We start from the raw sequence: 15,019 nt of genomic DNA on the forward strand, positions 1-15,019 counted from the left end.
ATATTTTGTCACATATAATATATTTTTAGATACTTAAATCGTCAACCTAGAACTTTCACCGAGACGGAGGTAGTAGCTGTTGCCCAAATTCATATTCTTGAGGAAAGAGTTTGACGTGTTAGAACTGTATATGTATTGCCTATGTTCCCAACGTTGCGGATGTTAGAACTAGGAGTTTGGGTTTTTTCTGACCCTGATGATTCAGCAAATGAGCAAAAGGCCGCCTTCTTTTCCTTTGTATCCATGCAGCATTTCTATGGACTTGTACTGCTCAGGGAAGGGGGGAAATCTGTTGGGTTCTCTGAAGATAGTAGGGTTATAAATTTGCACACGCCTGCATGAACAGAGTCCTGACTCCAGAGCCAAAAAATAAATAAATGCAGATTACAATAGCATAACATGTGAACTTCCCACTCTGTTGTAGTACTGAACTTACATACACTATTACCAGCAAGTTGCTCGATCGAGTGCACACACACTTGAGCATCAGCCAAAAATGCTCCACGTACGTGCCGCTGCTGGTCAAGCGAGGAGCTTGCGCGACTCGGCGTACCATCGCGTGTAGCAGCGCTCAAGGTTGGGCCAGTCGGTGTCCGGGCAGGCGGCGAAGTGGTGCAGCCACAGCGCCAGGGCCTCCTCCTGCTGCTCCCACCGCAGCTTCTCGATCAGCTCCTCCAGCACCGTCACCATCTCCGCCCTCTCCCTGCCGCTCAGCACCGGCGCGTCCGTCCCGTTGCTGCCGCGGCAGAGCAGCGGCAGCCACGACCGCAGCATCGCCATCCGCTGCTCCGCCACGGCCGCCTTGCCCTCCTCCTGCTCGAACTCCGCCGAGTTGGCGTGCCTGAACAGGAACACTGCACCGACAGGCAAGGGCGTCCGCGTGCGTCTTCTTCTTAAAAGTTTCTTAAGGAGGGAAGGAAATGGATTGCACGTCGTAGTACGTACCAGCCAGCCGGAGCAGCGCGACCTGGAGCGTGGGCTCGGCGACGAGCGCGCGGCTGCCGAGGCGCGACGCGGCGCCGAACTGCACGGTGGCCTCGCGTGCGGCGCCGCACTCGGCCATCTTCTGCCCGAGCCACAGCAGCTCGGCGGCGAGCTTCTCGGCCGCGGGGCCGCCGAACGCGTCGTTGCCTTCCAGCGCGGCCACGGTGGGCCTCCACCACCGCACCCCCGACCTGACCGCGCGCACGGCCAGCTCCATCCCGGGCGGCCCCCACTCGCCGCCCGCCGACGCCTCCAGCTGCCGCAGCGTGCGCTCGAACGCCCCGGCCAGCGCGGCGCGGGTCACGGCGGCGACCCGCGCGCCCACGTTGTTCTCGTCGAGCAGCCGCTCGGCGAGCCCGCGCACGAGCTCGTACTTGCGGGAGGCCACGGGGAGCCGGGACGCCACCCAGAGCACGTGCCCCAGCGCGCGCTCCACGCAGGTGGACGGCGCCGCGGCGGTGCCCCCCGCGCCCGCGCGGTCCCCGCGCAGCGGCGGCGGCAGCGAGGGCGCGAGCGAGGGGGGCGGCGGCGGGGGCGGGGGCGAGAGCGCGGAGAGGAACGCGAAGAAGAGGGAGATGAAGGCCTGCGTGGCGAGCAGCGCGAGCCTGCGGAGCACGGACAGCGCGCGCGCTGCGGCCACCGGGAGCGGCAGGAGGAGTATCGTGGAGGTGGTGGCGCCCCGCTCGGTGGTCGACGACGGCGACGGGGAGAAGGCCGAGAGGAGGCTCGCGGCGAGGGAGACGAGCGGGTCCATGGGCGTCCGGAGCTGGTGCCGGCGCTGCTGCTGCTGCGTCTCCATTCGACCGATCACCCAGGGAAACAGCTACTCCAGGCCAAGCGATCTATGGGGTGCAAGAAACGAAGGCGTTGGCTTGCTTATCCAAGCCACTGCACACACCCAGGTCGAGCGTGCTCACACAGACGGACGCGCAGAGGAGGGAGGGGACAAACTGGAGGTCGCCGTCGGGCGACTCATCGGTGCAGTTTGCTTCGACCAACTGGCGTGAACCGGCGGCCGATCGTTTGTCCCTTGCCTCTCCACGGGGTAGATCGTGGTAAAGTCGTTCGCGACTCTACGTTTTCCGTGTGCTTTCTGGCTGTTTTTTCCCGCCGAACCGTGGATAACTGTCTGGTGTTCAGTGACTTATCCTTCGCTTGTGGACACGTTTCTACGGGGGCAGAGTGGCATGAGTTGAATTGCCAGTCGTTTTAGAATTTTTTGGTACATACTGTAATTCATGCAAGGCGTCGAGAAACCGTTATCACACGTTGCCGTATTGGTTTTACAGCCTCAACCGAACACTTGGAATGTCTCTTGCCACAGCAACTGGCCTAACAGTATCTCAGCGCGCCAGTTGTTTCTGCTGCACCCAGAAGATGCCAATATCTTCACGAATTCATGCCAAAATTTTCAATTTATGAAACGCAAACAACGACACTACAGAAGCCAAGTGTTCAGTGCCTTGCGACCAATTATTCTCACGGAGCAGAAGGGCTCTTTCCTTTACAGACAAACTAGTTTGATCCCAAAATTTGACAAGTTGCAGGTTCCAGCTCCGCCACCCGAATCACCTGAGGTGTTTCTGTAGCCTTTTCTCTGCTGCAAGGGCTGTTCTGTTCTGCGGCTCCAAAGCTAAAGCATGCCTGAAATCTGTACACGCAAGACCAATAAGAAAAATGAATATCACTATTACAGAAACATAAGCTATGCTATTGCTGCCAACTAGTTTTACCAGAACATATAAAACAAAATCACTCTACTCCTGGCTATTTCCTCAAAAAGAAAGTGAAATCAGTCAACTCAATGTTAAGCCTAGATGGCTACAATTGCCAGTTAAGCTGGCTTCAACCCTTTACCAGCTGCTGGGTGCTGAGCTATTAGCGACCAGCAAGAGTATCATGAAAGATCCCACTGTTTCAATCAGATATATTAGTATGAAATAATTGCATGCTAGAAAATTTCCACACCTTGCAGAGCTTCTTGGTAACTCAAAACACTTTCTTTTGCGGTACCTCGTCGTAGGTATGCTTTAACATTCTGAGGCAACAGCAGCATAAACAGGAGAAGAAATGTGAATTTCTGATGTCATCATAAATAACAGCACATTAAAAGCTTCAGGAGTAGCGGCAACATGTCTCACGACCCATCCCCAGCCCAGCCCCTCCACGATCCCCTCCCGGCGCCGGCCACCGTGGCCACGCCGGCCACCATCACCCCGGGTCCTTGCCTGCTGCCGCCCCCTCCGGCTCGCTTGCTGCTGGACTTCATCCCGCAGGTGGTCCCTGCAGGTGCGTCATCGTTGCCGGTGCATGTTGATGCCAGATCCAGGTCGCCGATCCGGTCGCCGCCGTCCCATGACCGGTCCCTGCGCGATGCGCCGGTGGAGATGGTGCCGGAGACGCCGCCGGAGCTCCAGGGCGTCCAGCCGCGGGTCGCATCCATCATCGTCGTCCCGTCGCCTCAAGTCCTCGGCGCCTCGTCCTCTTCCTGCAGCGGCTCTCCAGCGGATGCGGGGCGTGACGCAGATGCGTCTGGCGAGGGAAGGCAGCTCGTGTGCTCCCGGCGTGGCCCGCGCCTCCCGCCTCCTCCTGCACCGGCCTCTGCTCGGCGCCCCCTCCCGGCCTGGCTGCACGGGAGATGCTGCCGCTGCCTCGCCCCGGGTCACCGTGCTTTGGTTTGCCGGGATCCCTTCAGGTGCTCTCGCTGCCTCCAGCCCGGCCACCGTGCTCGCGGATGTACCAACGCGTGGCGCCCGCTCAGCTCCCTGAAGATCCTGCGGCGGCCTGCTACAGCTCCCCCCGTGGCTCCCCGGCCACCGACTCGTGGTTGGCCTGCTCCTCCGCAAGCTGAAATGCCCACCTCGTCAGCATGGCCTCATCTCGGAGGTGCTGCCCTGCGGAGGGAAGGTCTTGCTGCTACGGATATGCTGCACCAAACACCACCCAGCTCTGGTCATGCAGCGACAGTTTCGCTTGCCGGGGCGCAGTCAGATGCCTCTTGCAAGGCCGTGGCAGAGGCCCTTGCGTCCGCGATCGGCGCCAACGTCGTGGATATCAGGGTCATCCGCCAATTTGTGGATGCCACCGTCGATCGTCAATCTCCGTCCAGGACTATGCTCCCCTCGCCGTCTTCATCTGCAGTCTTCATCTGCATCACGGCCCCCAGGATTTGAAGCTTCTCCGGTGACGAGCTCTGCCCCACAGACGCCGCCCTTCATTACCGATGCTTGCCGCACACCTTGCAGTACGGCGACTGATGATGTTTGTTCCCCTACTACCGAGACGGTCGCTGTCTTCGCTACGCCGCCCCAGACTCCTGGTCCAGCACCTACTCTGCATGTCACCCCTACAAGTCAGGTGATGGTTCATGAAGAGCAGGAACTGCCAGCTGGGTTTGACACCCTGTTTCAGCCGCGTCAGGAGGCCATCTTGGGCTCCCCTCCAACACTGCAAGGGAAACAACCAGGACGACGTAGAAAGACCATGGCTGGGATGTCCATTGACCAGGAAGGGGCTGCTTTCTCGCTACGGCGCTCGAGTGCTAGGCTACGAGCAAGTGGGCGCGCGCGAATCGTTCCAGTTCAGAAGGAAGCACAGAAGATGGTGTGTCGCAGCTTAGGAATCGTCAAAGATGGGCAAGATATAACGGCGGCGGCTCTGGCTGAGCTTGAGGAGCAGTTCAAGGAAGAAATCCCTGGCACGGTGTTGGCTGCACTGCGTGCCCTCTTCAAGCTCGACGATGCCCAGGCCATGGCCGTCGAAGATGCCATAATTGCACAGGGAGGTGCCAATGGTCTTGATCATGAAGAAGAGGTGGCAGCTACTGCTACTTAATGCCAGGTGGCTTAGTATGCTGGTGTTGAATTAGTAGCTATGTTAGCACAACTTATGTACCCCAGGGGCTCCTGCATGAGGAGATTAGTGCACCCAGTTTGGGTTCGCAAGTTATTGTCTAGTGGCGATGGTTGTTCTTTCAGCCATTTGTTTTCCTTGTTGGCATTATGCCGCTGTGATCAAGGGCGTAAGACTGTTCAATTATGTTAGAACAATCCATCAACTTTCTGTGTTGGAACGTGAGGGGACTAAACTGTCCAAATCGACGCACTACTGTACACGAAACAATTGCAGCAACTACATGCCAGATTGTGTGCCTCCAGGAGACTAAACTTGAAGATATTGATCGCTTCACCGCATCTTATCTTGGTGGCCACCGTCTGAAACATTTTGCCCAGAGGCCGGCTACCGGCACCCGTGGAGGGATCCTTATGCTCTGGGACGATAGTTATGTCAGCATCTCCAATGTTGTCACCTCGGAGTTCTGCCTTTCGGCGGACGTTTCCGTCCTGAACTCCGACTCCCGCTTCAAGATAACTACGGTCTATGGGCCTACCGCGCACTCCAGAAAAGATGATTTCTTTGCGGAGCTCCTCGCCCAGAAACCACCGGCTGGCCATATGTGGCTGTCCATATGTGGCTGGCCTTGGGGGATTTCAACCAAATCTACCGCGCGCGCGACAAGAACAGGCGTAACATAAATCGTAGCCGCATCAACCGCTTCCATGCCACCCTCCAGGCGTGTGAGCTAAAAGAATTACATCTTCAAAGCAGAAGATTCACCTGGAGCAATGAGCGGGTGAACCCCACGCTTTGCAAGCTTGACTCCTACTTCTGCAATGCCGACTGGGACATTCAGTTTGACACCCATGTGCTACATGCGCTCTCCTCCTCGCTCTCTGACCACTGCCCTTTACTCCTCGCCGACGATCGAGGGCCTCGTAGGCCTCGGAGCTTCAAATTTGAGAACTTTTGGTGTTCCATCCCGGGTTTCTCCGAGGTTGTCGAGAATGCTTGGGCTGCGCACACTGGCCATTCTGAGCCCCACCAAATCCTTTTTCACAAGCTCAAGAGAGTTGGCATGAGATTGGCAGAGTGGAGTAGAAGTTTGTTTTCCAAGCCCAAGTTGCACCTACATGCTGCGTTGTTGGTTATCCTTAGGCTCGATGTTGCTCAAGAGTCACGGACTTTATCTGCTGAGGAGATGGACCTAAGAGCAAGATTAAAAAGAAGGGTCATTAGCTTGGCGGTTCTTGAGCGCACAAGAAAGAAGCAATGTGCCCGCTCAAGCAATCTCAAGGCGGGAGATGCTAATACCAAATACTTTCACCTTAGGGTGAATGCGAGAAGGAGGAAAAACCATATTCATCGCCTCAAACACAACAACGGTTGGGTTACGAACCACGAGCAAAAAGAGAAAATCATTCATGACCACTTCACCGAGGCCATTGGAAGAGGGGGCCCTCGAACCATGGACTTCAACTGGCAGAACCTCGAATTTGAGGAAATAGATCTTCATGGCCTTGATGACCCTTTCACCACAGAAGAGGTGTGGAATGCCATCAAACAAATGCCTAGTGACAAAGCCCCCGGCCCGGATGGTTTTACAGGGGCATTCTTCAAAAAATGTTGGCATATCATCAAAATTGATGTCATGCGTGTCATCGATCTGTTTGGAAATCTTCATGTGGGAAACCTCCATTGGTTAAACTCCGCAAATGTCATCTTGCTGCCCAAAAAGGATGGGGCGGAAGGAATCACCGACTATAGGCCCATTAGCCTCATCCACGCCATTGCCAAGATTATTGCTAAAGTGCTTGCCCTACGACTCGCCCCCCTCATGAACAACCTTGTCTCGCATGCCCAAAGCGCATTCATTAAGAGACGAAGTATCCACGATAACTTCATGTATGTGCGAAATCTCGCGCGACGGCTTCACAAGAGCAAGACTCCTTCCCTCCTCTTCAAGCTTGACATACGCAAAGCGTTCGACTCTGTGCGGTGGGAATACATCCTCGACCTCCTTCAAAGGAGAGGCTTCCCAAGCAAGTTCAGGGAGTGGATCACCGCTCTTCTTAAGACATCTTCCTCGAGAATCCTTCTAAATGGGATACCCGGCAATGCCATCAAACACGGGAAGGGCTTTCGACAAGGAGATCCGCTATCTCCTCTCCTCTTTGTCATTGCCATTGATCCTCTCCAACAAGTTCTTAATGTGGCCACTCGCTGCGGGATTCTTCACAAGATCAGAGGGCGTGGCACTTGCTTCCGGACCTCCCTTTATGCGGACGACGCGGCTGTTTTTGTCAAGCCTTTAAAGGAGGATGTTTTGAACCTTGCAACCATCCTGGATTGCTTTGGTCGGGCCACGGGATTATGCACAAACTTCCAGAAAAGCTCTGTCGTCCCCATAAGATGTGGGAGCTTGAACTTGGACGAGATCCTTCATGAGCTTCCGGCCTCCCGAGCCTCTTTCCCAGTGAAGTACTTGGGCCTTCCTCTCTCCGTGTGGCAGCTCAAGAGGGTTGACTGCCAATACCTTGAGGACAAGGTCGCAGGCAACCTTGTCTCTTGGGAAGGTGGGAATATCACCACAAAGGGTCGGTGCGTTCTTGTCAAATCAGTGCTCACCTCGCAGGTGATCTTTCACGCCACTTCCCTCACCATCCCGCCCGGCACGCTTGCTAGCATCAACAAGATCGAGAGAGCTTTCCTCTGGTCTAGGACGGACAAGACGACCGGAGCCAAGTGCAAGGTCAATTGGGAGACAGTGTGCCGCCCCAAGGATCTAGGGGGCCTTGGTGTGCTTCATCTTGGGAAATTTTCCCGTGCACTAAGATTACGATGGCCTTGGTATGAATGGAATGACTCCCATCGGATGTGGGTGGGAATAGGAAATCCCTGTGACGAGGACGACATGGACCTCTTCTATGCTTCGACCACTATCACTATTGGCAATGGGGCTATTGCGCCTTTTTGGGACTCCCATTGGTTATTTGGTAGGAAACCAAAAGATGTGGCTCCACTCATCTTTGAGTGCTCTACGAGGAAAAATTGGAAGGTGCGCGAAGCCTTACTCGAGGGCGCGTGGATTGACAAAGTCAAAATTTCGACCTCCTTTTCACTCGAGCATATCCGTCAATTTATCCATCTTTGGGCCTTGCTTCGGCATGTTCATCTCGAGGAGGATAGGGTGGATTCCATCGCATGGAAGCACACAACGAATGGTGAATACACCACAGCCTCAGCGTATAGGGCGCAATTCTTGGACATTGCACGCACAGAAATGAATAAAACCATTTGGAAGGTTTGGGCTCCACCAAAAATCAAGTTCTTTGCTTGGCTAGCAATTCAAAATCGTGTTTGGACCGCCGACCGTTTGGCCAAGCGAGGTTGGGACAATTGCGGACTTTGCCCACTATGCAAGAGGGAGCAAGAATCTGTGGCTCACCTCTTCTACAAGTGCCGATACACGTTGAGGCTCTGGGAAATGCTGAAAGTATGGCTACAATTGGATACCATGGATATTACTACTTGGATGGGGGAACGATCGATCAAGGATTGGTGGACAAGGATGTCTAGCGCAACGAGGGTGCATAGGAAAGCTATGGCCTCCCTCACAATGCTTGTTAGCTGGACTATATGGAATGAGAGGAACGCGAGGATTTTCCGCAACAAGTTCAAGCCACCCAACATCCTATTTATCAACATAAAGTGCGAGGCTAAACTTTGGATCACCGCCGGGCAAAAAATGTGGGTCTTCTGATGCCGGGAGAGTAATGACCATGATGCAATATTTTTTCATTTTTCTTTTCTTTCACAATGTGTTGCAAACTCTTGTCCGTTTCCTTCTTAATTAATGAATGAGGCAAAGCTTTTGCCTCCGTTTCAAAAAAAAAAAATAACAGCACAAGATGGTAGTGATATTTTGTAACCATGGAGAAGTGACTTAACAAAAAGCCACTTACCTTTTTATCCAACAGTAAGGCCTGGTCGCAATCCGCTTCAGCTTGCTTGAAACTACATACGATTCAAAATGCATGAGCTTGAAAGTGCTGATTTCAGGCAATCGTGTTCAAAGGGAATGATACTCAAAGCATACCGGCCAAGTTCCAGATAAGCAGCTGCTCTATTGCAATAGTATGTCGCATTTGTGTCATTCAATTTGATTGCCCCAGAATAGAATTCAATAGCTTTGCTCCATTGTTTTCTTTTGAAGGAATTATTTCCCTGTCAAGCAAAAATAAAACCAAATTGTGGATTGTGCAAACCATGAACATGATTGAATACACGAAAGCTAGATTTTTTTTGTTCTTTTATTATTGTTAGTGCTTGGTAGTCAGTGCACAATCTTCTTATATATTTATACTACTCAGGGTTTGGACTCACACCCAATACAGGACCAAAAAATTATCCATGCTCACTGAGTACCAAAATCAGTGTGTACAAATCAGTGTGTAGGACCAGATAGGAAACAGGCAAAACTAACACAATCTTAGAGCATCTCTAGCAGATCCCGCAAACCGGGCGGTTTGCTATAATAACCGCCGGTTTGCGGGATCCATCCCGTATCCCCGGCCCGAACAGATCCTCCAAATCCGGCCGGCCCGAATTTTTTTTTGTGGGATCCTGAATCCGCGAGCCCAATTCCTCCATATCTGTGGGATTTCGCCCGTTTTTGCAGGCTCCCCTTTCTGTTGGTGGGAGGGAAGTTTCATCACCAACCGCCAGGCCTCGCCTGATCCCAACAGCGATCAGCCCAGCACTGCCGCCGCCCCCTATGACCGTGGAGGTTTGCCGTAGGGTCCCTACGCTGCACCCCCCTCCCTATCCCCTCCCTCGAGCACACACAGATGCGGTCACCGGCGAGCCCATCCCCTTCCTCGCCGCCGCCCCCACGAGCCGCACCTCCGCCTCCGCCGCCGCCAGCTCACCGTTGCTCCTCCCTCGGGCGACCGCGCGTCACCATGGACAGCCGTAGCCTTCCGCATCAAATCCCAAGGTTGCCCCGTCGGAAACGAGCACATCCCTCGGCAACACAACCCTTAGCAACAAAATGTCAACAAATCGTTCATAAAAATGACCTTTTTAAACAGCTATGATGCATCAAAATCACAATCGGTTACTGATGAGTGCGAACCTGGATGCCCAATTATGTGTTCTTGGATGGGAAAATACATATCCAAGGTAAAATGATGAATGAATTTGCACTGCTACAAACGAACGAGATATACCTTTTCTTTCAACAGCTCTGATGTATCAACATCACGATCAATTACTGGTGGAAGTGCCAACTTGGATGCCAAAACTATCTGTTTCTGGATGGCTGAATACATATCCAAGATAGCACGAAGAAGGAACTTGTCTGATCCATGAGCTGCTACAAATGAAATAGATATAGGATGATCATTGTGATTTCCCAAGGGAACAGTGGCCTGCAAAAGTGAAGTGGCTCATGAATTGGTTGTAAATTTCATAGAAAAAGAAAAGAACTACCTGAAAGCAGCTAAATAGACTACCTGGCAACAGCCTGAAAGTGCAGCAATGCTGACAAATGCGTACATTTTATCTTCGAATTCGGATGACAATCTCTGTTTAGAGTTCCTTTTCAAAGGGTGTCCAGCCATGGTTGGCAGAACTAAAATTCCAGTATCCTAAATGGCAACACATGAAAAGAGTAAGCAGAAAAACTCCATGAACCCTTAATTCAAGCCAATGGCAAACTTTTAAATTTAGCATGAACGCTTATGGTGTCACAATGTGTGATAATCGCACCTCACGCTATAAATTAAATAAATTGTCATTTAAAGAAACAGCTAAAACCAAAATAAATCACATAAAATTCCAGTGTTTCCCTTTTTTCCAATCTGACATAGGCATGATTGTAATGGAATGCATAGAAAGATCCACTATCAGTTCCTTAACATAATCCAGTCCATGTAAGAATAGGTTGTTGTGAACCGAGTCACTAGGTAGCAGGGTGCGCCAGAGCCAACCTGACCACCAGGGTTCGACTACTGTGGGTCAAAAATTATTTCCCATAGTGACTAGTGTCTGGGTCGTTCTTCTTTAAACAATGCCACCAGGAACTAGTAGTGCTTGGTTAGTCTAGTAAACACAGATTGTTGTTGTCCAAGTACCAAACAAATAACTCTGATGGTCACTAATTACTGCAGTATGATCTACAAGTTACATGGTAGCTGCTTATAACGGACCTCATAAAATCGGTATAGCTGAGTACATGTAGTTGCAACTGTGACGAATAGTTAATAGCCAAAACAGTAGTCAAACCATCGCAAGCTGCAACTAAGGAGTCAAGGGGCAGAATACCTTTAGAAGATTCTTCAGTGCAGCTCGCCATTCAGTTCGTACAATGTACAAGGATTTGATGTTATCGTCTGTGAAGTTTACAGCTTGTAGTACACGAGTAGATACTTCAAGGCCAAGCTTCGGTTTTACAGTGTTAACCCAATCCTCGTGGTTTGCTTTGAATTCATATCTGAGTAGTTGATTGACATATAAATTTCGAGGTGATCAGTTCATGTTCAACTACATGTTCAGATGCAACTGGCAAATAAAGAATAATCTGTACTACATCAACCCCTTGAATACTGTGCATGTATCCATCAAAAGTCCAAGGTACTCCCTCCGTTCCTAAATACAAGTCTTCTAATGTGGACTACATACGGAGCAAAATGAGTGAATATACACTCTAAAATACATCTATATTCATCTTATGTAGTCTATATTCAAATCTCTAAAAAAGACTTGTATTTAGGAACGGAGGTAGTAATCTAACTGATTGCTGGAAAATAGTGCACTAGTAACTAGTGATAGCTGGTGCAAATGGAGCAGACAGACCACTCAGCACCAACAACAGGTTTGTTGTTAACCCATGGAATCAATTATCACATGGCTAGGGCCCACACCAGTAAATCTAAATCAGCAAGCCGGCGGCCATGACTTCAGAAACTACTGTAACTGGTGGACACTATTCTTACTAGGATCTCACAACTAACTAGAATGTGTAAGGTACTCCCTCCGTCCCAAAATTCTTGCCATAGATTTGTCTAGATACGGATGTACCTAATACTAAAACGTGACTTGATACATCCGTATTTAGACAAATCTAAGACAAGAATTTTGGGACGGAGGGAGTACAATTTAACTACCTGAGTACCTGAATTAATGGTCCTGCCCCAACTTAACACCGATGGCTGGACTCATTTAATACAAGATGAACCAGTAAACTAGCACTTCTATCATAAAGACCCAAGCAATTTGGCATGTCACAGAATTCAAACTTAGGACTTCTTTACTCGTTAATTCAGACCATAGAGAGGATATTAGTATGCAGTGATTCAACAAACTTCGATTATGCTACAGAAATATAGCAATGCAGGCATTACTGTACAAATTGTGATAACAAATGTTTAAGCTTTCAAGGTCGTGACTCAGTATATTTGTTTGTATATTTTTCCAGGAAAAAAACCAATTTGGGTTTCATTATTTGATTTCACCAGGTGCCAAGAATTATTGAAACAAACCTCTGTAATAACAGCATAACCGTGCAGAGAGCTTTCAAGGCTGACTTTCCTTCTTGCAACTTTGTAGAAGGTTCGCAGAACTCCTTCAAGCTAGGTACATTTGAACTGATATACTGGCCAATATTGATGTGCTTAGGTGGCTGAACTGCAAGATAGATGTGGAGTTGAATGTCTCACACTTGTTTGCACAAAATATATAAACCTAATCACCGATGCATTTAAGAAATATAGACATCAGTATGGCTTACATCCATAAGGTAATGTACGGACAGCATTTTCTATGACATCCACTGTTTTCTGGTTGGGAATCTTTAGCAACTCAAAGCAATCATCAGCAAAAACCAACTGCCTTTTCCCCTTAAGTCCACATGCAGCAGCCGGTAACAGAGCATCTCCAACACGACTAAGTATATGAGGATCTCGTGCAAGCCATCCTAACAAGGATCAGAAAACCAGTGAAATAAGAAACAATCTACATGGATATCCAACTGAGAAAAACAAAGCATGCTGCCATTCGACTTCCATAAAAGGTCTCTTAGCTCTGAGTGGAGACTGGTCTTCTAATCTATAGTCATACTACGATATTTTGTAAAGATGGGGCATTAATCATAAGGCCTTCAGATGTTCTTTGTTTGGTGGGTACTGTGTCATATATAGGCAACTTTTGCTATAGATCACATAGATATGCTTGTCACAGTAAGTAATAAACATGAAAACATAAACAACTGATAAGTGTAAGAAAATACCAATGGTGTCTAGACTATGTGAATTCGGTAAGGTCCCAAGAGTAGACACAACCCCCTGAGAAGGCCGGAAACAAAGAACACCGCAGAAAGATGCTGGAATTCTCAAATCACCAGTTGTATCAGTACCTAAGATTCAGGGCTTACAGCGTCAGTTTGCATGTGGAATATGAACAAATGTCTCTAAGAGACAGCCATAATAATCAAGCACAGTTTGCATCAAGAACTTATACATGGAGAAAACGAGAAAATGTATAGTGATTGAACACATACTAAGATAAACATGCATGATAAAAGTATCACAAGGCATGAAAAGAATAGCCATAAGATTTTGTAGGAAATATTTATATAGTAGTTGGACCTTTGGTCAAAGTTAAATTTTGGAATATAGTCATATACAAAGGAGATGCAATTTCTAGTGGAAGTAGATTCACAATCAAAGAAAGAAAGCAAGGAAGAAAACTAGATAACCACAATTGAGTACGATAAGAACAGACGCCAAGTTACCACACATGTAGATTGCAGAAGTTGTAGATGTGTAAAAGTCTCTTTAGAAAAATACCAAGAGCGAACTCGACAAGCTGCGCAGAAACTGCAACAGCGGAGCCACTGCATGACCCTCCAGGGACAACTGATGGAGATGCTGGGTTAATTGGTGTTCCACAGTGTAAATTTTCTCCAGTAACACTGTAAAAACATGTTAATTGATGCAGTGTTAGAATTCTTCATCTATCTAATGCAGAACACTGATAGATAGATATCTAGTGAGTCTTAGTTGAAGCCCAAGGCTTGTTAATGATTAATATGAAAAAAGAATATTGTTAAAGATTTATGAACGTGCGCGGTCATCTGAATTGAATGGCTAGAAAAAACTACTCCTTCCATTCACAAATATAAGATGTTCTAATTTTTTTCTGAATCGGATGTACATAGACATGTTTTACTGTGTTCATTCACTCATTTCAGTCCATATTGAAATATCTAAAACATCTTATATTTGTGAACAGAGGAAGTAGTAATTTAGCATATTGGAGTTCCAAGGGATACTAAAGGTGAATCCAAAACTTAGCATAAAACAAAACATGATTTACAATGACTCAAACAGTGATTTGAGAGTTATGTTTACAAGACCCCCAACAGTAAAGTAACTTTGCTATCTTTGCTACGATCAGTTGGCCACCAACCAAATGGACAGAGGAGTTGACTGTCTCAACAGAATCTGTCTTGCATCGGCTGAAGTTAAAATTGTCACCACGAACACCCTTGATATGCACCATTTTACTGCAATCATAGGCCTACTGCAACACTTCAATCAGTAGCTAAAGAATACCCCACCCAATTTGAGTTATGTGCTTTCCTCCTCAAGACACATTTACTGCACATCAAGTTTCCAAATAGACTTAAACAAGCACACCTCAAGTGGAAAATAAAGGATTGCCTTTGCTACTATAAGTTAAAGATATGTGCTTAGTTTTTATTTAAAAACCAAATAACCTGGTTTCAGCACCTCAACATTGTCCACAAAAGTCACCCTGAGACAACAGATTTTCTAAAACAGCTATATTTCTATCAACGTATGTGCAAAATCCTATACAAATTCAAAGATCTGTAAGGATCAGGCCACCCAAATGCTAAAGATGTATTAAGCAATCAATTCAATTAGAGTAAATAGCAAGTACAAACCCAAAGCCGAGTTCGTCCATGACTGTCCTCCCGACGCAGGTAGCCCCCTGCTTGAGCAGAGTCTTGACGGCCGCCGCCGTGTGGCTCGCTGCCTTGTGGGTCCTCTTCCAGTCCGGGTTTCCAAAGCCGGCTACATAGCCCTCGATCTCGAAGCTGAAAAACACGACACAGAGGATAGGGGATCAAAAACCACGGCGGAAAACCCGCGATCCCGCAGAACATCGAAGC

At 48.9% G+C, this 15,019-nt stretch overlaps 2 protein-coding genes across 2 annotated transcripts in view; both read right to left on the bottom strand.

Annotated features, from left to right (window-relative positions):
* Window positions 1-335: 335 nt before the first annotated feature.
* LOC119322612 lies at window positions 336-2,090 on the bottom strand. Its single transcript, XM_037596098.1, has 2 exons — window positions 946-2,090; window positions 336-854 (listed from the first exon to the last, which is right to left on the bottom strand). The coding sequence occupies exons 1-2, from the start codon at window positions 1,781-1,783 to the stop codon at window positions 523-525; spliced, it is 1,170 nt and encodes a 389-aa protein (XP_037451995.1). The 5' UTR covers window positions 1,784-2,090; the 3' UTR covers window positions 336-522.
* A 191-nt stretch (window positions 2,091-2,281) lies between these two features.
* Window positions 2,282-15,019, bottom strand: part of LOC119322613 (outer envelope protein 64, mitochondrial) — a 13,323-nt gene continuing 585 nt past the window's right edge. The window contains 12 exon segments of the mRNA XM_037596099.1: window positions 2,282-2,635; window positions 2,953-3,022; window positions 8,787-8,838; window positions 8,921-9,048; window positions 10,053-10,253; window positions 10,338-10,472; window positions 11,149-11,317; window positions 12,366-12,510; window positions 12,614-12,799; window positions 13,112-13,237; window positions 13,671-13,795; window positions 14,792-14,981. Of these exon segments, the coding sequence (XP_037451996.1) occupies window positions 2,553-2,635; window positions 2,953-3,022; window positions 8,787-8,838; window positions 8,921-9,048; window positions 10,053-10,253; window positions 10,338-10,472; window positions 11,149-11,317; window positions 12,366-12,510; window positions 12,614-12,799; window positions 13,112-13,237; window positions 13,671-13,795; window positions 14,792-14,981 (1,610 nt within the window). The 3' untranslated portion in view covers window positions 2,282-2,552.

Source organism: Triticum dicoccoides, chromosome 6B (genome assembly GCF_002162155.2).
Source record: "Triticum dicoccoides isolate Atlit2015 ecotype Zavitan chromosome 6B, WEW_v2.0, whole genome shotgun sequence".
Classification (NCBI taxonomy): Eukaryota; Viridiplantae; Streptophyta; class Magnoliopsida; order Poales; family Poaceae; genus Triticum; species Triticum dicoccoides.